Source organism: Coturnix japonica, chromosome 8 (genome assembly GCF_054131305.1).
Source record: "Coturnix japonica strain WE chromosome 8, WE-NBRP24, whole genome shotgun sequence".
Classification (NCBI taxonomy): Eukaryota; Metazoa; Chordata; class Aves; order Galliformes; family Phasianidae; genus Coturnix; species Coturnix japonica.
The window spans coordinates 25,358,266-25,381,728 of NC_140670.1; the positions used below are offsets into that span (position 1 = coordinate 25,358,266).

The 23,463-nt window shown below is 40.5% G+C and overlaps 1 protein-coding gene across 8 annotated transcripts in view; it reads right to left on the bottom strand.

Moving 5' to 3' along the window:
- Positions 1-23,222, bottom strand: part of GPAM (glycerol-3-phosphate acyltransferase, mitochondrial) — a 45,865-nt gene extending 22,643 nt beyond the window's left edge. For 2 of the 8 annotated variants that reach the window (XM_015867384.3, XM_015867380.3), the window contains exons 1-4: positions 7,075-7,312; positions 5,649-5,778; positions 3,307-3,426; positions 373-446 (exon numbers count right to left, since the gene is read on the bottom strand). In XM_015867384.3, the coding sequence (XP_015722870.1) occupies positions 373-446; positions 3,307-3,426; positions 5,649-5,750 (296 nt within the window). In that variant the 5' untranslated portion in view covers positions 5,751-5,778; positions 7,075-7,312. Of the gene's footprint in view, positions 1-372; positions 447-3,306; positions 3,427-5,648; positions 5,779-5,900; positions 6,261-6,733; positions 6,770-6,797; positions 6,894-7,074; positions 7,313-7,577; positions 7,768-23,166 lie in introns of those variants that run through there. The other 6 variants (XM_032445326.2, XM_015867381.3, XM_085555285.1 and 3 more) reach the window with 6 other exon arrangements.
- Positions 23,223-23,463: the final 241 nt, after the last annotated feature.

Genomic DNA, 23,463 nt, shown 5'->3' on the forward strand with positions numbered 1-23,463 from the left:
CTAAACTGTGAGCCAGACTTGCTCATTATATTAAAATGCTGCCTGAAGTCATTCTTCAGTGTGGGAACAACAGAAAAAAGCTCCTCCCAGCATTATGCTACAGATGCCACACTAAAGGAGAGAAGGTTTGTACATCCCTTGTTTTTTGTGAAATAGGTATGACCTTTACACTCTTTGCCTATTACCCCAAAGGACTTTGGTCAAATACACACAACCAGATTTTACAAGTATAGGCCTTTCCTGAAGCCAGCATCAAGTACTGCATTTAAGGACAGAGTATCTCCACTCATCCCGGACTAACCCAGATACTTCCTTGCCATAATCTCAGAACACATCAAATTCAAAAAGTAAAAGAAAGACTTGTTACATTACCTGGTGTGTGTTTCATTGATATATATGACATTACGTAGACCCAAAGAAGGAATACTAGCATTGAAGAAGTTATCCTGAAAAATCAAGGAAAAGAAGATTGCATGACTATTTACCTTGATAAGAATGGTTGTGTTTTCACATTCCTAATAATATACAATGCAATGTTTTTCACCTCAACAACAGGTACCACAGAAGTCAAAGCAGAGAAGCACTGAACTTGCTTGCAAAATATACACAGACTGTTTCGAAATGGAAATAAAAATTCAGATAGCCACTATTCCCAGTTCCAATGTAGTTCCCACTTTCAATGTAGTCCCTAGGCTTTACTGCATAAAGAAAAAAGAAATGTGTTTTGGTTGTGTTCTTCAAGCCATCATTTTTTACTAGCTTCTGATGTAATACAAATCAGGGCTTGTTATAATACAGAACTCAGACAGAAATTCAAAGAGCACGAGCCTTTTGACAGGCAGCCTGTGAAATCCAGCTGGACAGAATATCAGGCATCACATAGCTATCCAAGGGTGAGGATATTCATGCTAACATGGCAAATCACCTTCACACTCCTGCTCTGCCTGAACAACAAACTCAATCCACATAAGGACTCCACATGCCAGACTATCAGCTGTGCAGGGATGAGTTTGGGAACTGTTCCACTTAGGATAAGCAAATATTCCCTGGCAGGCAGACCTGAGCTTTCACCTTCCAAGTAAGAATCCTGTCCAAAAGATTAGTTTCTTTCAGTCCAAATAATGTTTAATTATAAAACCGGTACACTGCCAAGAGGAAACAGATCAAACCACTTCAAATGTGCATTTTGAGAAAGGCAAAAACAGGACAATAAAGGAGAAAGATGGTCACCAGTAACAGAGCAGCAATGGATCAGCCTCAATACAGTTTCATAGCAGAAGTCAGGTATGTCTTTTTCTTTGTATTTTGTTTAGAAATCTCCATTTGCCACATACTGAAATACATGAGTGTTCTATGTCATCTGCAAATCAGCTACACATTGCACACCATGATGGGAGCAAATGCTCTTTGTCTCCACCTTAAAATGCTCCTGCATAGGGCATATAATCTACAAGTCATAAGAAAACTTTAAATTAATATTAATTTCTTATAACATGCACTCGTAATGTTGCCCAGCTCTAAAAGTTAGATGAAACATACAGGCAAAAAAGGTGCAATGACTTGTCCTTAGTTTCCCAAAAATTAAGCAAGAAAACCAAGGGAGTAACAGAGAACATGAGTCCACTCCAGTGCTCTACCCATTAGGTTCCAAACTCACTCTGTGAAATTCAATGTCACATTTCAACTTCTCCTCATTGAGCTCTGCCCTTATCTCATGTCAGACAGAAGATGTTCTGTGAGACAAAGCAAGCTCACACCATCCCTCCCTGCAGCACCAGTTAGGAGCTCAGCTGCTATACCACCCCCTATCCTTCCTCAATGAACACCATCCCACACCTCTTAACTCAGACTGCTTGAAGCACTGATGAATATCACTCCCCAGTGAGACAATATCATTTAGGTAAGGCATAAAACTAAGACAGCCAGAATGAATAAATAAATAAAGAAGTCTTCTGCCAGGTTAGTAAAATTAATCAGCCACAAAACAGCAGGAAGAATGTATAAGGGAAAAGTCAGCCTTGCCACTTAAAGCACCAGCTAGGTGATAGTCAGCAAGCACCACTAAGCAATTCCCTCTCTGAAGAGAATTAACTAAATATAGTGAGAGCAGATGAAATATCTGGAGTCTAATGAGAGTTTGTTACTGTCTGCATCAAGAATGGTAGCTTCTTCTGGTGGCAGAGGGCAATAAAGGACTCAATCAGATCATGCTCCTTTCTAAGTGAGGTCTCAGGACAGGTAATTTTTCATTAACTAGACAAAATACAGAACAAGATTTCTCTTCTTAAAGTGAAATTCCCAACTGAAGAGGAACAGCATAATTACTAAATATACAAAGGCCTAAGCTAAGAATTACTACACAGTTTTTTACAAGTCAAAACACTTAAGTGCTTAATTGTCTGTTCAAAGCAGTCCCAGTTTGTCTAATTGCTTGTCTTGCTGACCATTTCATACACACACTTCACAGCAGATTTGGTTTTCTATTCCACATCTGTTTATCACTGTAGCAGTTTCCTATTTGTCATAGAAATACAGAGAAATAACAACTTTTCCTTGGTCAAGGGAAAAGGCAAATTTTTGTTTCAGCCCAGCCAATTGTGAGGCTCGGTGCAGGTGTAGCAGAGTGCAATTTAAAGCCTGTGGTGTACATATAGTCAAATTAGGTGACAACAAACATTGCAAACTACATTATGTCACTTCAGCTTAAGAAAGCCTCCCCAGTGCAGTTCAGTAAAGTTCACACTTTAAATCAGCGGCTGCAATGCCCATAGTGCCACCAACTTGAGGCTGCTCCCAGCAGACAAATATTCCCACTATTGTAACCAGCTTGTGTTGCCAGGATGGGCAGGCAAGCCAAAAAGCACTTGGGCAAAGAAAACCGAGCTGTTTTCTCAAGGGCAGGATTTCTTCAGTTTTGAAGAGCAGCATACTGCTTATTTTCAAAATGTTATCTAGAGTCTCAATAGAAAATTAAGGGTACCAAAATTAAGCCTTAACACTTTCATAAGCACCAAACACCCGTTACTAATCCAGATATATTTTTTTCCATGCAATTTCATAGTGCTAATTCTAAAGAGGTGCAGAGTTAGGGGCAAGAAATAACTGTACAGAAGAGACAAAGTGTCACAACAGATATGTGACAAACATTAGTCCCATAACAAAGAAAAACTAACCACAAGCAAAGTAGAAAAACTATATTCCTTTACAAAGCAAGAACATTCTGACCTTAATTCTGAAGGTAAGAAAATACATTACACTTTAACTATGCATTATTGTCAAACATAATCCAGCTCATAATCTTCTTACCCGGCTCTGGGGAGTGCAAACGTAGCAACACCGTCCCACAAATGGCCTTTTTCTGCTCAGAGTCTCCTTCCATTTTAAAGTGGCAGATCGGAAGAGAGTAGGCCTAGAGTTATACTCTCCCTACAGAACAAAAAGAGACCATGTAAATACCCAGCAATGTATAAACAAACACTGGGTATTCAAAAACTTATCAATAGAGGAGCTGTCAGACACATGCACACAAAATTACTCCTAAAATGTATCTGAAACAAATACTTGTTTTTTCCAAGGTTATTCCTGAAGTATATTCTATCATCTCCAAATGATGTGACTTTAAAAAATAAAAGCAAAACTGCTGTGCTTAGATATCTGAAGCACCACAACAAATTATTTATTTAAACATTTCCTGTGTCAGCAATAACTCTTTTAAGAAACAGCAGGAAAACCAAGAGCTGAGAAAAAGAGGGAGAAATGAACAGTAAGTTACACACTTAATAACGTAAAGGTGCTTGTAATATGAGCAATCTATTTTAAGCTTATAGTGGACAACACCCTGTAGGACTGCAATTTGAATGCACACCAAACACAAATCCTGCTGACTCTATAAGCTCTTCTTCAACAGTTTTAGTGAAAGCAATGTGGAAAAGGTACCACTGTACCATTATTGTTAGGAGTAGACTATTAAACAGTAAATTCAAAAGTAACTACATTTACAGAACACATTCTGTCTGTTAGGACATAACAAAAATATACTTTACTACAACTTTTACAAAGCCTGTTCCCATTAAAGACTACTGAATGACTGCATGCATGAGCTTCAGGACCACTGGATTCCAATTTTCTAAACAAAATATTGTAAAGTTTTTAACAAAAATGGGAAGCCATGGAAAAAAAGCAAAATAAAAAGACAGCACAACAAAAAAACACTTCAAATATGATCTAATAGTGGAAGACAAGTATGGCAGAACCAGTACCATAATCCAGCACACGGGCCAGAAACACAAATACAGGTCATCATCTATCCAGCTAGAAAGCCAGCCCACTGAGAGACAAACAGAAAGTCAAAAGTAACACTGAAGATGGCTGAGAACAAAAATAGGCATATGTGACATTTGGAATTTGAAATTATTCCAAGGTTAACTCTTCTATCTGAAATTAATAAGCACCAAAGTCATAAAGCCCCAATCAGTCCCTTCCCTACCACCCTCATTAATTCCCTGTCTCCGTCACTGTAACAAAAACATCCTCCTTCTGATGCTTCCAAGACTGTCCAAACTTACCACTGTCTGACAACACCTCCATCCTATTGTTTTTGCATGCTTGAGTTCATCCCTCTCTCATAGATGTCTCAGTTACTGCCACTTATCATAGAATGGCTGGGTTGGAAAGGACCCCCACAGAGTTCAAGTTCCAACTCCCTGACGCAGGCAGGGCCGCCAGTCTGCAGATCTAATACTAGACCAGTCTGCCCAGGGCCCCATCCAACCTGGGTTTGAACACCTCCAGGGTCTGAGCACCCACAGCCTCTCTGGGCAGCCTGTTTCAGCACCTCACCACTCTCTCTGTGAAGAACTTCCCCTGATATTCAATCTAAATCTTTCCTCCTTGAGCCTGAAGCACCTGCTGTTCCACACCTAGCTAGATATAAAATCCATCCACTGAGACATCTGCTCTTTCCCTCAACTCTGACCATGTCTTCAACCCTTCTTCCTTACCAAGTTCAAACCCCTCCTCTTCGGAGCAGAGCCAATTCCTCCTCACTTATGCTTCTACACCAATGAGCAGCACACTCATCCCCATGGTGGCTTTTTGCTTCAGTTGGCCCTCTCTGCTCGCTCCCTGCTTAGTCTCCTACAAATCCCAATACTCACTCAACAGAGGACACAGACTTTTAATAGGTTCCTTATTTATATCCACCATGTTTTCTCTGCTCGCTACACTGCACGATTAGTTCCAACTATAACAGTTACATCACCTTGCATCTTTAATCTCATGGTCTACCCATGTACCTTTTCCCTCACACATTTCAAACAAGTACATCCAGCTCTCTGTATGACTTTCTGTTTGACCTCAGTCCCCTACAAAATGTAATTCTGCATGTTTGCTACTATATAACACGATTAATAATATCACAACAGGACACTGTAAGACCACAAATTGGGCTTGATATGAAGATTTTCTCGTCCAAGCAGTTGTTAGTCATTGGAGCAGCTTTAAACTGCTGGTTCTTCCTTAGGTCTCAAAGTTCAATTAACCAAAAACTATATATTTCATGAAAAAAAAAAAAAGATAAGAAAAAAAGAAAAAAAAAGGAAAGGAAGAAAAAGGTAAGATGACTACCTACATTCAGTATTTTTACTTACCCATTCTTCATTGGAATGCTTACATCTACTGACACTGCACTCTGCTGAGGTGGACAAATAAGAAACATCTATTGTTCCAAGTGACAGAGCAGTTTCATCCATGACACACAAGTTAACTGCAGATCAGATGCTACAAAGGAACAGATAAATATTTATATGAATACACACATACATAAATATAAACATTTACATAAATAAATACACACAAAAACATAATTTCAGTGACAGGTATTTAACAATAAATTAGCTTACAGCTATTTCTGCACTTCTCAGTAGAAGTTAGATACTGAAGAAGCTTCCTTAAGAGTCTGCCTATGGAAGCACACCAACCAGCTACCAGCTGTTTTCCTCCTTCTGCTGTTATTCTGAATGCAGATCAATGCAGTCCCTTTATGCTCTCCCACTGTTCTTCTCTGTGTGACTTAAAGCAGCTGCAAGGTCACACATTTCACTCACACTTTCAAAAGTTTACCATTCTCTTACACTACATAACCTCGTCCTTTCATCATTTGCTTCCAGAAGACACCTATTACCGACACCAAATTTCATTTACATTCTCTAATCCCATCTCACAGTGTACTTCATGTTGCCTGGTCTAGCTGCAGTCAAACCAGTTTGCAAACTACTCAGCCAAGGAGAGCTCCGTACATAAGCACACCCCCACTTCCAGCACACTGATGCCATAAGTGACATTACACACAGGCTGGACTGAAAAGCACTTTACGAGTCTAAACTAATGCGATTATTTTGAAATGGAAGTTTTATCTTTCACATAGTAAACAAGGCAGATTCTCCCTCTCCAAACAAACAAGCAGGCCAAACAGAATTCAGCACACCGTACTGCTGATCTGCAAGTAAGGAAGCAGCACAACGTGCAGACGAGAAGCGTCATTGAGCAAGGATTCCCAAGACTTCCATCCAGAAGTATCAGGCAGCGGCTGTGCCCGCTGCACCCGCCCTGCAGTGATCCTTGTATCACAGCCAAGCTACAAACCACCCCGCAATGAGATGTTCTGCAGGAGCGAGGCCCAAGGACTCAGTGCAGCACCCTGCCTCCCTGGGCTCCTTCCCACGCAGGCACAAACCTCTTCCAGCCTTCCCCGTCCCCCCTCCCATGCAGACTCCCTCCGTACAGCCGCCGCCACGCACGTGTGTGTCGTTACAACCAATGTGCGCAGGGAGTCCCTCTTTCTCTCTGCCGGCTCTTTAGTTTTATTCTTTCTTCACATCACTGCTCAGGCAAAGCAACACCTAAACTACACGATAAATACAAAAGAAGGGCTACGAACATCTGAGCAGCGACAGCGAAACACGTCCTCAAATTACGCTCAAGGTGACCTTGGCTTCACCTGCACGGCCAACAAACGAACCAAAGCAAATACACGATTATACAAGCCGGTCCGAGCGGCGGCAGCTCCATACGTACCTCCGACAAAATCCGCCCTTCCCAGCGCCCTCTCCGCTCACGCCTCCACCCGGCTGCAGCCCGCCATCCCCGAGATCTGCTATCAATAACAGGGCGCCGAGCGAAAGCAGCGGCACAAGCAGCCAGCCCCGAGCAGAGCAGAGCTCTCACACCGACACCCGGCCTCACACGGCCCGGCAGCCGCAGCTCCTCGTCCTCCTGCACCGCTCCAGCCGGTCCTACAGCGCAGCCCGCATTCACCCTCCCAGCCCCACGCTCCACGCCGGCTGCAGCCGCCGACCCGCCCCTTCCAGCCCGCCCCCACCCTGCCCTGCCCTGCAGTGCCCCGCCGCCGGGGGCAGCATCGCGGAGCTCTGCGGCTGCAGCCGCTGCCCCCCTGCCTGCAACGAGCTTGACGCGACTTCCTGAGCGCCCGTCGCCATGCTGAGCGCCGCCCCCCTCCCCTCTAGAGTCGGAGCAGCTGGAAATAAAACCTTAAAATAAAATAAAATAAAAAAGAAAACCTGTGAAATCGCGTTCATAAGGTGTACGGCAGCTCGGAGCTGTTGAAATTAGAACAATTGTGGAAAATTCGGGATAGTTATCGATCCGCCTCCCCCGGCCTTGTGGCACTGCCAGTTTGCCTTTCACTTGAAGACCAAAGTAAATGTTGATTGAGATTGCTGCATGCGAGCAAACATGGGATCATCGTATATTTTGGCTTTGGCGCTGCTGGGCTATTTAAAGGCTGTATCGCTGGGGCGTAGTTCAAGCTGTGTGCCTGAAGTGCTGTCTGCACTTCATACTGTACGGGTATAAAGTAACAAAATATGATACATTGTGTATCCCATTTGCTCTTTAAAATAACCCAGGGAGCTATTCTCCAAGGAGACCTCATTGCAGCCTCCCAGTATTTAAAAGGGGATTATAAAAGGAGGGGGGGGGGGGGGGGATATAAACTTTTTGTAAGGAAAAAACAGTGATGGGACAAGGGAGAATGGTTTTAAGCTCAAGGAGGGAAGGCTTAGATTTGGATATCACAGAGAGAGTGGTGAGGTGCTGAAACAGGCTGCCCAGAGAGGCTGTGGGTGCTCAGACCCTGGAGGTGTTCAAACCCCTGTTGGATGGGGCCCTGGGCAGCCTGGTCTAGTATTAGATCTGGAGGTTGGTGGCCCTGCCTGTGGTGGGGGATTGGAACTTGATGATCTTTGGGTCCCTTCCAACCCAACTATTCTATGATTCTGTGATCCTAGATTCCATTTTGACCTTACTACAAACAAGAGCTACCCTTGCTTGTCACACTGAAAGTGCATGAGACTTGACAGAAACCCAAACTACACACATTAGTGAACTTCCCCATTTTCCTGTTTTTCCCAAATCCAAAACAAAAGAGCTGATGCTTTCCTAAGGGTGTTCTGCAGATTATGGCCCAGAAGAGATTTAGGACCTCTTTAGCAAGCAAAGGTGCTCTGTTTTTGTAAGGCAGGCTTTGGAGTTTACAACTGCTTTTCACATTGCACCTTATTAATGTGATCTAGTGAAACACACAGCTCTTATAAGAAGATTGTATTCCTGCAGAGTAATTATACAGAGCAGTGCTTGTGAACAGCATACAGAAAAGCACCATTTCCTAAGATCTTGTATTTTGTATAGAGAAAGGACAGTCCCTAATTGTATTTCTTACAACACATTCACATTCTGGAGTTTTCTCCTAGTTTTCTCATCATTTGGGCCAAAATTTCCAGATCTGATTAGTGTCTGTGTCAGTTCTCATGAAGGAGAGTCAGTTCAAACAGTGCCAGACACCCACTTCCAAACTTTGGTCTTCCAAAGGTCGCATCTTGTGGCCACTTGTGAATTGCCAACCTCTCCCTGACCAGACTCATAGCAAAACATTTGACTTCACATCAACTTTTTATGAGCTGCTTTAGTGGAAGTCAATGAGAAACTCTCAGTTTCAGCATGCTGTGTTGTAACTCAGAGTAAGCACCCAGCCATGGATAGTGAAGTGCTGGTCTACATCACATCCCTCCAATCTGAACACAGATCTTTTAACTTGTTCTTTCCTTGCACACCTTCTTTTACATTGCAAAAGTGGTTATTCATTTGATGTAAGTAAAACAAAACTTGTTTTATCATCATGATCAGGCTGCTTTGAAAAGAGCAGTAAATAGAGGCAGTGTTTTACTCATATAGTGATTGTAATGAGAAAAAAAGAAAAAAAAAGTTGTTTCTGCTATGATTTTAAAGCAGCACTTTTGTTTTTCTAACCTTAGCAAATTTTTGGCTGATTGTAATATAAATCCAGAGATAATTTTGTCACTCATCTGAAAAGGATAAAGAATTAGTGCAAGGGCAGTTGCAGTTCAGCAAGATCTTTTTGCAGGATACACTCTTATAAATCCTCAGGCTTAGTGGCAAAATCTCGTTCAGTATTCTGTGCTTGGTGCTGATGTTGTGTTACCATGGAATCAGGGACATGGAAAAAAGATCGGAATGGCCTAAAGGAACAATCCTTGAGGCTTGTATGCGTGCCAGAAAACTTAAATACTACTGGGTCTCATTTCCAGAAAGCAGGGACCCTACCTGGCTTCCACTGAAGTTGATGTGGGCTTGCCACTGATGTCAGTGGGAGCAGGAGCATGCCCAAGTTTTGCAATGCATCTTTAAAAAGATTAAGTTTAAAAACTTCTTATACTGAGGTGTTTCTGTGCCAGTGAGCCAGGCAAGGGAATTTGCATTTGATGGCAAACCAGCAGACCCCTGGCACTCTGTGAATAAGATGCAAACCACCTCGTGCGTAGCAGCCTGCAGATGAGAACGAGCTGCTAGAGTTCATGTTTTGTCAATTAATGATCAGTCTTTCCTATGTTCACATTCCTCATGAAGCATCCAACAGAGCGCAGCAAAGCACCTGGATGCTGGGGGGGAAGGGGGGAAGGGGTGTAGGGCAGAGGGAGCTGCTTTGTACATGGTAGCTAACCCTGCTCTGTGCTCCCAGCTCGCTTTCAGTGATTCCCATGATGTCACTCCTAGAGCGGAGACATCTTTACAAAAGAGTACACTGCATCCTATTTAAAAAGAAACTTTCAGCCCAGGGAGTGCTACAAAAGTTAGGAAACCAAAAACTGCATGAGGAGGGAGTACAGATACAGACAAAGATCCTTTGTTTGCTGTGACCGAGCTTGACCTCACGTGACTGTGAACAATAATGAATATGCAATTTGGCAATCACAGGACTCAGTGTCAGCAGCATTTTCTTTGGTATAAAATATACCGAGAGCATTTGAGACTGCCAAATGGCCATGAAATAGACTGATAAGATTGTATGTAGAAATGGTTTGGCTATACTTTATTTCTATCTCCTTTCAGGACAAATGATTTCTTCTCATCTATTTCATCTCCCTTATCTTGAGAACTGGTACAAAATTCATTAGGAGTACAGTGGCTGTCTCCTGTGTAATACAGCACGTTGTGTTTCTGCAATTTCTTCTCATTCAAATATCATATTTGCTACTTGAAAAGATAAAGGCATTGCAGCACAAGGTGCTCCCTGCTTTTCCCTCAGTTTTATAACTTGCATCATTACAAAAATGGTTTTTGTTCTAACAGAAAGCTTTATTGGATTAAAACCAGTATAACTAAGTTTTAAACTTAGAAACAACGTAGCACCATTCATTTATCGAGCAATAACACACATACTTGTATTACATACAAATCAGAAAATCTTGAGTATCCCAATGAATCTGCCAGCATTTTTAACTTAGGGATGCTGAGAGGCAGAGTTTGCAATAAGATTCCCCTCCACCCCCCCAGACCTTAAGCAACTTTCTAGCAAAACAGCACAAACTTTCCTGCACCTACGATGAATAAGGAGTGCATTTTTAAAGAGTAAGTACTTCAGTTGCCTGTTTTTGTTTGTTGAGGTTATTTGCAAAGCTGGTTGTCTTTAAGAATTATTTTACCTGAAAAGTAACAAAAAATGAAACACTAATTTATTACATATTGGCCCTAAATACTGTGGGACTGATCAAAAACGTTATGCATTTGTAAATTGTTAAGTATGTTAGTATGCTATTGTTAAGTAAGAAAGACATTGGTTATAAAAAGGATGGAGTTCTGTGTTTGCAGATATTTCAAGCTCCACTAATGGCTTTATGTCAAGCCCAAAGAACTTTTACTTGTTGCCTGATCTCCACAGAAATCAGGGAGAAGGTCAGTTGCCTCTCATTTCATAGAATGTTGGAATATCCTAAAGTGGAAGGTACCCATAAGTATCCATCTCCATTCGGTACCTTTCCAAGGATGCTGTTCTGCTTTCTATCCCTCCAATAAACAACCAAGAAATGGAAATAAATCTGAGATTTGAGGGGAGTATGGACAATTTATTTTTTTTTTTTGGGGGGGGGAAAGGCATAGCATAAATAAATCACAAAATCGTGATCTTATCAAACTCACTGTGACTCATCCTTGAGGGCTGGCAAATTGCTATAGAATAACACAACCCCTAATTATCATGAAACACCAGACAAGCCTTTCATCAGGATCTCTAGAGGAGGTGGTTTTCACTGCTCAGGTTGGCTCTGTTCTGCAGCTGTCAATGTTAGAATCACTTTCCACATCTTTCAACCCACAGGACTGTGGATTCTGGAAGTCAGGATCACAGATGGCTCTTTCAACCACCAGTACAGAAAAGTCTTTGCAATATGAGGTTTCAAATACACAATGTCCCACTCCTTCCCTTTAGTAGGGGTATTCGCATCCCCCAGCCTGGAGCTGGTATTGGAAATAATCCCCAGATTGTCCACATGTCACCAGGTGTGGGAGAGGCACTGGGACTGCACCAGCAAGGTCCAAGATGTGGGTGTTACTGTGTGGCCTCTAGAAGAAGCTCACTACTTCTGCTGTGAAAGGCACAAACACTTGGTTGTGACACTGTTAGAATTGCTGGGATGTCTTTTGCAAACACCTTGAGAGTTCTCACAAGTCTATTCTGACGTTACACAGTGATCCTGGCACTGACTGCCACATGGTTTCCTTCTAACTCCAGATATTCTAGGATACTATATTCCAATGAAGGTGTCACAACCCCAGTATTTTCCCATCTCCTGTTTGATGACCTGTTCTGCAAGTGAGCGGAGACATCTCCCAAATGCGAGCTCCCCACAAACCCCCACCCAATCTACCCAGGAAACAAAATGGGTTCAACTGATTTTGCTTCTGCAAAGCAAGGACTAAAACTTTCCATAATCATTCAGACTTTTTTTTTTTTTTTTTTAATAACATCAGTCTCACCAGAAGAGTACAAGACTTCCAGTCTTCAGTTTATCACATACATATCTGTCACTTCACATTACAGAAATTTGCTATGTAATTACCTATGAATATAATAAACAAAAGGTAAGCTATACATTCTGTTTCAGCACCACAAAACTGACTTAAGTACCCTGACAAAAACAGTTCTATTTTATTTTTTGCCTTTGGCTTTTTTAATTTTTACACTAATGTGGCTATACCAGTTGTTACACTTCGGTTCTGACAATCATCACATTGAGCAATTTTCCCAGTGCGTTTCCCAAACAAAAGCATCTTTTCCCTACTCCCACTAACATGTCTCCTGAATCTGGGAACCACAGCAAATAACCTTGTTGAAGTTCTGTAACTTTTCAGTTATTAAATAACAGATATTCAGCTCATAGCAGGATAAAATTCTGCTAAGGTTTGAGTGTGATGGTTTTTTGTTTGTATGCGTGTGTTTATTTTTAACTGTTTGTAGCATAACCTACAAATTTCCCATGCTCCTTATACCTTTGTGACAGCACAAATCTACGCTAGACAGTTCTTGGATATTCACTTGCTATTCCATGTTATTGAAAATAGTACCTTCTCTTGCAAATAGATGATGTTTTTGCAGTTTTTGCCTTTGCACTTTATAAAAGGACATTGCATATTTACTAGCTTTGTATGTGTGCATGGCTAGCCATTGCTTCAGGAAAATTATATGGTGTGCAGCATGACAGGGTGGTTCCATCAAGTTGTCTGTGGGATTAGGACCAAGTCACTCCACAGGTCTGCCAGATTTAGGACCACATATACCTAGTTACTGCTCTTCTCTATCTGTTTTTCTCTCAATAGCAGAGGTAAAGCAGTATTAGGTTTTGGAGAGATTTTATTTACATGTAGTGAGAGCTACCCCAGCATCTTGCAGGTAAAACTGAGATCCTCCACTCAAACTTTTCCAAGCTTTTCTCATGAAAGAACTTTCTGAGCATTTTCACCTCTGACATTTCTCACATCTGTTTTTGCAGATAGCTGACATTCACCATTTCTTACATGCATATGCTTAAAATGTGATAATCAAGTTAATAATAACAACACCAAGAAAAACTACTGTGAAGCACTACCAATAAAATGGGGATGAAAATGTTACACAGGAAGAATTGGATGTTCATAGTGACCGAAACAATAGAAAAGGGATGAAATGCAAAAGTGCACCAAGAAACTCACAGAAATTGCCTACGAGTTTTCATTGTCATCAGTTAGAAATGGCAAAAACCAACCAACCAACCAACCAACTAACAAAAGCCAGCCACCTTGGGGTTTAAGTTGACCACACCACGAGTGTAAGCCACCAATGATGTGCCACATGAGAAAGTATTTCCCACAGTATTTCCAGCACAACCGGAATATATTCCTGCATTATTTGAAAAGTGATGTTACCGGGGAAGGTATAAAGCCTTATCTACTGTACCATGTCCAGTGCAGCTGCCATTCTTCTAAGCAAATGACTTCCCACAGTAACCGGTACAGAGGAGGGCTAACTCTATGGTGGTTAAAGCAACAGTGATGGGGAAAGCTCCTTTCTAGAAATTCCTCAGGGAAAACACTAGACAGGGAAGAATGCTTCTGTGAGCTATGAGGTAATGTTGGCACAACTGAGAAAATGAGTAAGCACTGGCCAGATCACAAACTGGAAGAGGCTCCTATACAGTTAAAAAGTAATTTCTGGAACAGCCTTCCAAGAGATTTTTGGGGCCAAAAAAAAAGAAGCAGTCTCTGGTCCAACCCTCATCATGGGATCATCCAGACATTTTCGGTCATCCCTTGTTCATTTTTAGCTCTTCTGCACTCTGGACTAGGGCATCTGGGCCAGGATGCACCATCAATAATCCCAGAATTATGAAAGATGGAACAAAATGTCATAATTTATTTATTTTTTTCACTAGGAACACAAGTTGCAGCTATAAATATCTTAGGTACCACACTTGGACAACATTTCAAGTGGTAACATAGTTAGTTGTTCATGATTAACCCTCAAAATGAGAGCCAACATATTTTGAAACATGTCTTATTTTCAATATCTAGGCCTTGTTAAATTTCACGTAGCCCAGGTCATATTGATCTGGAGAGAAAGTTATCTATATCTCTGTACTTGCAACATCTGGATGTAGAACAACGAGCGATCAAAGCATCTGAAGGCCATTTTGTAACTTTGTGGTCAGTAGCACAACACGCACTCTCTTTGCTCCGTCTTTCTCTATAGGAGACATCTACATAGGATGGTTTCTGACTATGGGTGTGCCACGCCTTATATTCACATGGTCAGCTGATATTCAGAGTTGAAAAAGCTCCGTGCAAAGCTAAGTGTGCATTTGCAGAGGACCAGATTGTACGTGCTGACAAGACGCTTCAGTGAAGAAATACCTTAAATCTAACCTGTGGGGTTTGCTATTAGGCTTCAAATTAATAATTCAGACATCTATTAATGGAAAGAATTTAAGTGCTGTTCTTCCTGACAACATCTCAGTCACAAACCTTTTAGAGTACTTCAAATTTAAATATTTTTTTTTGCTTTTCTTAAACTAAATTCTCCCCCTAATTTCAAGTGTCTTCAATCTTCTCCATTCCACGCTAACTTCTGTCTTCAGTGCAACTTCCAAGACATCTTTAGACTCTTTCATCAGTACAGATGCCAACTTGGCCTAATTAAAATCAGATTAAATACAAGAAAAAAAGCTAACACGTTGGGTGATTTATAAAATGCACCTCCTCCCAAGCAAACAAACAAACAAAACCACCTTGTAAATTGACTTCTGGTGTCTTCTCTGCCTATGTATTGCTGTGTTTTAGCCAATTTAGCATGAGACCTTGGGGGAAAATCATGACAGCACAAAAGCCAGTGGTAAAACTCCTAAATAGAAATTTATCACACGTGTTCCATGTTACAGGACAACTACAGTTGCATGCTTCCTCAGACCTCTTTTAACTTCTATGGGTCGAGCATTAATCAAGCATTTGGCTTATGTAGGGATGATATTAATGAGCGTAAAAATAATTCCACTGAGAGTAACCTTTGTAACCATGCTCACATTATCAGTGATGATTTGTGCAGGATACCTCATGGAGCTGTAATCTATGCATCCTTTCGTAACAGGCATTAAGAAGCAGTTGCACAACTTAACACAAACAGCAACAGATGAAAATCCATGGCACAGACAGGATCTTGAGTAACAGCCAAAGCAGTGCCAGAAGGCAAATTCTACCTGCAGAAGTCTTTTTCCATGCTAAATGCATTTCAAGAGATGCTCTGAATTTCAGTGTCTCATAAGAAGATAGTACAGTTGCAAGCCTTAATGAACAGTCTGCTACAAAGTTTCACTTTATCATAAATTTTTTGCCTTTAAAACCCTGTTAATGCAAACTTTGGCCAACACTGACAGAAAATGTGTGTGCAATTCAACTCATATCTTTATTGACTGCAATAATAAACTTTTACTCTAAAGCAAACAGATCATTAGCAAACATATAGTTGTGCGCTGTGGTCTCTTGGGCCTCTCTCCTCCCATGCTCCCATTCTTTCACTTACTGTTCACATGCTTCAAGTTTAGTATGCAAGCCTGTCTTGGTGGTGCCAGAGCCTTTCAGTTTTCTCAGACCTTCTACAGGAGTATTTATTCCTGAAGTGAAACTAAACTCCATTTGTCAAAGCCCTTAAAATCAATCACCAATTAATCACCAAAAGATGTTTCTCTTCAACAAGGTGTCCTCTCAAGTATGTTTTGCTGCAATTAACATCCAAGTCAGCCATGCTTGAAAACACCATAATTATGTCACTCAGGAACATAATTTTATTATTTTTCCTTAATGAAATAGTTCCCTGAGTGGTTTCTACCACCTACAGTTTGGAAGACAGTATAATGGCATATAAACTTCTTCCCTCCCAAGCAAAAATCACATCATTATTATATGCAAAGTGCTATTTTATCTTTATATACTGCTGAACAAACTAAGTATTTACGAGCACAGAGAAATCTGGGAAAATTTCATGAAGGATTTACTTACTACCTTCTGAATTCCTTTGAACTTCCTCGCTAATTTTTTTTTAGTGCTTCTTTTTACAGGTTGTTCCAGAGTTGTTTGTCATCTACAATATCCCAATTGTATTGCTTGAACTAGCAGATAGATATTATTCCATAGATTTATTTCTAACTGGATTTTCCTTCCTTGATTAAAACGTAACAATACAACTTTGATTAAAAAGTAACAATAAAGGAACACACAAAAAAGGTGACTATAAAGCGGGTCATTATTCTAAAAATAAATGAAATAAATAATGAAAAAATAAAGCTGTTCCACCCCAAGAAATTCAGTTCACTATGCCTATTGCAGGAGACCTGCAAACCATGAATTTCCCATCCTTTCTTCTGCCTGAGCACTGTACAAGAAGACTAAATAGACGGTGTCTTACCACATCTGACTGGTGCTGCCAAATGTTTGGTCATAGACAGGGACATAAATCAGATCTGCCTGGATGAAACATGATTCATATTTAGAGGGGAGGTACCCAGGAGAAGTGCCAGGGATTATCTCTGCCTCCTGCTATTTTATCTTCCCTGGTGAGGCATTTATATGGCTCCCATTACTGTGCCTGAGTATACGGGAATATAGAGCTATTCTTACATCACCCAAATAGGGTGGAGAGCTTATATGGGTCATCTCAGGCCAGAAGTTTGAAGCAGAACACATCATTACTCTGGCTTCACAGCCGCTTGATCAATAGAAAATGCTAACCAACATGTGTAAACCAACGTGTAGCCATATTCCCAAAACATTAGTGCTACCAAAAATGTCATCAAGAATTCCCAAATTGGATTCTTCCTTGAAAATGAACCAATAGTTGTAATGAACTGGTGTTTGATTTATCACAGCTTCTTTTCAAATGCTCTTAAGCTATGGCTGTCAAGATAAATATATTTCAGGATGAGGCTCTTAAAAGCCTATTTTAGGTTTTCAAAGTCAGAATATCAGAACATGCTTTAATAGAGACTCATACATGAAATTAATTGGAAGCAAAATGTACTTGTTTACATGCATCAAGAAGTTATCCCTAAGATATACATTATAGGAATATGATCTTGTTGGTATGTTGAAGCCAGATGTGAGGTTTCTGCACAGGACAAAGGTGTGGTGAACATCCACCATGAGTGATATAAGTTCAGGCTGATGACTGATTCCTTTAGCTTCTCCTGTAATGGAACCACTGCTGGCTAATACATCATATGCTCCTTAGTCTATAACTTCTGTGCATCTGCTTTGACACAATATGGGAATGATGTTCTTATTCATACAATTTATGATTCCCATATGATACCATAAAACCAGAAAGCATTAACATGTTCATAATTATCATTATCTCTGAAATGGCCAAATGCTTACCTACCTGATAGGATGTTGGGAAAAACAGTTGTTATATGGAGAGGCCCTTAAGACTGCTGAATGGTAATTCCTGCCAGTGAGATACAAGTCTGATCCACTGACACTTGTTTAACAAACACCCATGACATTGCCCCTGCAGCCTTTACAGCTTCACTGCCTTGGTAGCCAAGAGAAATAAGCAAGACTTAATTGTTCAAATATAATAACGGGTTTGGACAATGCCTGGAAATGAAAAATATGTCCCCAATATGTTGATATTGCTTCTTCTAAATATCTATTTTCCAGTTTTACCTAAATATTTCATCTCATACCAGCCTTCTAACACAATGCATTACTGTCTCCCATCATTTTATTGATGTCGGTGTGTGTTTGTGCCCAGTAAGCCTGGTTATCAGTAATTTTTTTTAGTCAGTTAGTTTCTAAACCAACTTTTTGTTGTTCCAGAGTCATGACAATATGTTGGAGATGCCTAGACAAAATCCTCATGACAGAAAACCTGTGGCAAAGAAAGGCACTGAGGGAAAAAATACACAAGAAGAAAATACCATGAAATTCTGGATGCCAAAGACACTTTTTGCAGCAGCATTATTGCAGCAGTGCAGAGAAAGAAGTTTTCAGCACATATTTAAAGTTGCTATTTTTAGTGTTGATAATTTGAGCTTAGTTTAAAAATCAGAAGCCTTGGATGGGAACTGATGGCAACAATGCTAGACAGGTTCACACAAACTCCAGTCTCCACATCTCAGATCTCCATGCTGAAAAAGATTTGTGAACTGCAACCAATGTGAGTTGTAAGATCAGTTTCATACACTAACTTTAACACATTATAGTCACATCTATGATCCAACCAATTCTAAAAGGTTCTTAACGGGTTTTAATAGTGTCTTGCACTGGTAAGATATTTTTGTGTGAAAGATGGCAAATTTCACATAAAGTTAGCCTTTATGGGAATATTTCTTGTGGTTCAAATTAAATTTCATCCAAAATTATAAGTATTTTTGACAAAATCACAGGCAGAAAAATGATGCTGGCCTGGAAATAACTGCAGCATTGCGTTATGGAGATGGAGGATCGGCTCAGTTTGACAGTGATGTCATTCTATTTCAGGAGAGATGTAATTCAGGTACTTACTACTTTCATTCTCCAAAGCGTGCCAGGACCCTTGGCTAGGCTACACATTGTGCAACATCCTCCCTGGCATAGTGCATCTTGAGAGAGATCTTGAGATAGAAGATCATACACCAAAACGTATCTTTCAGGTCTCCCTACAATATTTCTGAGGAGGCATGCATTGCAGTTTTCTCTTTAAGAAATCTTTGGACAAATCTGTAAGTGCAGATTAACTTGTTTCTGTTCTCTTTATATAGTGGCAGCACTGCACGTACACATGACAACAGATCCAGTAAGCTCAGCCGTGCAGGGCTGTTTTGGGGCAGAAAAGCATAAACAGATAATTTTGCCTTAAACTCCAGACCTGACCCTTCAGTATTTGTTCAGTTGATCAGTTCTCTTTCTGCAGGTGAGTCTTACTGGTGCTGGAGGGTCCTGTGATGATTAGAATTACAGAAGCCATGGCTCAAAACTGGAAATTCACTTCCAGCTCATTCATGATGCATTAAATGGTTTCAGTTCTTGTTAAGAGCCAGGCCAACATGGATCATACATGGGAAGATCAAACATCTCTAAGCATTCAGCATAAATGTAGCAGTAAAGTACTGCAGTAGATGTGCATCTGCAGACTCCTGCACAGTAAGTGGGATGAGCTGGTCATTGCTGCTGTGCCATGCTTCAGACCAGCACTTTCCACAGAGAAGAAGTAGGGCAGAATTAAGGCTACAAGTAGTTCCCACATCCCGCATTTTTACACCAGCACGTCTAAATGTTCCAGCAGGTCTTCAAAATTTCCATTTCACCAGATGGATATGTATGTATAATAGAAAGACATTCAAACTGCAAGGACCATAAAAGGCAGTAAGAAAGAAATCTATGAATGAATAAGAGGAAGGAAGAAATAGCTTCACTATTTACTATTCACTGCAGATGGAAATCTGCTCATGAATAATGTGGAGAAGGCTGAAGTGTGTTGTGTCTTTCCGTTTGCCATGACTACCCCAGACAACTAACAATTCACTGAGTGCTTTTGCTAATTTGTTGAATATTTTAATGCAGATTTTTTAGATTCTGGTTCTCTATGCATACATGCATTAAAAATATTCAACCTGTTCTTTCTGTTTCTCCTACTACAAACTTGGAATTAATTTTGCTAAACTTTCGGATACAACTAATTTTCATTTCAATAATAGCACTTGCTTATCATCTGCTATCTGATCTATTTCCCTGTTAGTGAATTTCCAACTTGTTTTATTCTTCAGTTTATATTTTCATTATGGAATCTTCTCTTCTTGCTTTTATGTAACCTCTCAGGTATATCTCAACTTAGCTTTCCAGGCTGTATTCCTGTATTCTTGCCCTTCATTCTCATCCTCAGTCATATCTCCTTACTCCTACTTTTCCTACACATTTCACTTGGATTTTCAACTCACAAAAGTGATCCTGATGCAGCTTTGTCAGTTTTGGGTGAATTATGTAGATACAGCTCACTCCAGATCAGCAAATTCAATTCTTAGTCTTTTTCAAATGCCCCCCTAAAATAAATTTGATTATTATATTACTCAGGGAAATGCAGTTGCTGCTAATGGTATGATTAGTAGATATTCAGATGAGTGGAACATATTTCGTGCAAATCATTTGAGAAAGTCTAAAGTAACAACAAAGAAAAACATTGTGGGTTCTTGAACTAGAGGAGGGTAATCATCTGGGATAATATTGCATATGCTGTAAACACAGTATTGTTACCATAGTTGTAGCCCAAAGGGAGTTGTGATTCTCTTTACCTGGCCATGTGCTAGACCTACAAGGGACCAAGCAGCCCACGAGTACAGGTGTTTCTCAGGTACACTCAGAAGGGATGATCATTTTAGTCTTTTTGTTTGTTTTGGTGGATTTTTGTTTGTTTGTTTTAAAGCATTAATAATGCAAAACTGGAATAGACACCCAGGTCCAAACAAGTTATGCAAATGGTTTGCCACTCCCTGCTTTCTGTCTACCTTCTCCACACCTCCTAAAATATAGAAGAAGCATCCTAAGTCCTACTTAGTCCTACTAATACTGAGAGATTACTGAGAGGCTATTGAAAAGCTGACCTAGACTGAAGGGCAAATGTACTGGGTAAGTTTCATCCAGCTAAGCTTTGACATCTATATCTGTACCTCACTCTGGAAAGAAACATTCATTTCTAGGGCACAGTTCATCTGATCTCAAAGTAGATGACTTGAACATTCAGATGCATCGTTACCTACAGCCTCTGTAGGAGCCTCGTTCTCTGCACTGAGCACAAAATTAGCTTGAGATGGCTAGCACTAATACAGGCAAATCACTGACTTCTAGTGCTGGGCAGGGTAAACCGCATCCCAATTGGCAAGCCTTGGCAGTACCGTACAAGGCAGGTAATTGAGCGTGTACAGATGCACAGGGCTAGCATAAAGTCTTGAGATATTTGGATTTACCCCTTAGACCAGCTCTAGGAAGTCAAAGGTAGTCTTGAAAATAAGAAACTTTTAACAACTTCAAACTGAACTTCAAAGGCTCAAACCTGCTCCAGTAATACTTTGCAACTGGGCTCCCATCTTCCCTGCAGGGTTGTTTCAGTCCCTGGAGCAGATATTAGCCTCCCATTGAAGATCTCCAAGGATCTAGTCATGATGGAGATAATTATAGGTAATCTGTGGATATGTAATTAAATATGCTCACCAACACAACTTGCAGGTTACGTGGTACGCTCTGCTTTACCAGGTAAGAGGATCTGACATTGAACAGTAATAAATACCAGCTCAGACTGCAGGCGATTAGTGATTTGAAGCACCTGTTGTGTGATAAAGACATCCAAGCCAGAAGGCAGCTCAAACAAATTTCCTTAAACAAGGAGGCCTTGCCTTATATGTGTTCAGAAAGAAGTCTTCATTAATCACTCTGAAGGGATAATTTTTGAATATTTACTTTTTACTACAGACCAGAGGAGGAGTTGACATAACTGCAGATCCACTCATAGTGCTCAGTGTGCTACAAATATAGTAAGAAGAGACAATTCTTCCACTAAAGAGACTGCAAGCTAAAAATACAAGGCAGAGGCTGAAGGGCAGCCAAAGGCACAGGGAGGTATGCTGTGTCTGTGATCACTCAGTTGGTCTCTGCCCAAAGGCTGCTCTCTGTCCCTGCAGCACTGCTTGAATACAGCCCAGAGAGTGACTGCAAACATGAGAAAAGCCTCTAAAGACCACCAAAAAGAAATTGCATGGAATGTCTCTTAGTTAATATAAAGCCAAAGATATTGATGAGTGCAAGACTGCATGAGCTGCGGGATAATTTTCTGTAAAACAAATGGCATAACTTGCTCCTAAATGACAAACTACCAGCACTGTCTGAGGACTGATAAAACCCTTGTTGGCATTTATTGTGAGCAGTCTCAAATTGAATCAGGAGAACATGGAAGTTCTTTTACAGAAATCACTCTACAAATCACCAGGTGAGCTTTAGGAAAGGTCTAAGGCACTTCAGAAATCATTGAACTGGACATGCAGGCCTGGAGAGGGGCTTTCACTTACAACAGTATTCCAAGAGCACCTTCATGGTGAACATAAGAAACAGGAATACGTTCTGTATAACAACACAGAAGCTCAGCCATGGAACAGAAGTGATTCTGCTTTCTACAACTTGAAAACCATAGCTAATACAAGAATGAACATACCTTAACTGCTGAGTCTCGATGGGAGAGTCAAGATGAAATTATGTCCTCTGAAAGGCATAAACCACCATCAAATACACCCAGGGCTCAAAAATACACAAAAGACCCCAGTGAACATGGCAAGTTACAAAACGAGTCCCAGGTGTTCTGTTCAAGTCACTCCTTCAAGATTGCCATCAAACGTGAAGCAGCAAAATGAAAAAGAAAAAAAAAAAAGGCATAGAAATACTACCAAAAGAATTCACAACATCCAGATAAACTGTGTGTGACTTCTGATTTCCCACGACAGGGCCAGTACATAGGTATGTCTGAACGTAACTGGTTTTATCCTAATCCATGCACTACTCAATGCATTTATGTTTGGAATCAGTCTGTTAAGCAATACAAGAATAACACAGTAATAACAGAGTATAAATCAGTTTCCTTGGCACCAGGTTCCAGATAGCAATAACCTGTAAATAACACATTACTCAGTGGTAATTCCCTTTCATTTGCCTATTTAAAGGGAATGATTTTGAAGTCCATACAGTCAGCTATACCCTTTTCAGATAACCAGTTTGTATAGGTGCTGGGGTAGAGGCGTTCTGTCCACTTACCAGGTTTCTGAGCCAAAATTATCAATCAGATTCAATTACAGGAGGACGATGAACATGACACGAGTAAAGCAGTATCCTCAGACTAAAAACAGCTATTACATAACAGCAGAGCATAATCCAGAAATCAATCAATAGCTCCCAGTTTTACATGTGGGATACAATTTTTTCAGAGGAAATGTGGAGGGTGTATTGGTTTGGAAACAGTTAATGCCTACAGTGCTCAGATGATAAAACCTAAACCACCACTGTCGGTTGTTTCAACAAGAAAAGTAGAAGATAAACAACCACATCACAGGA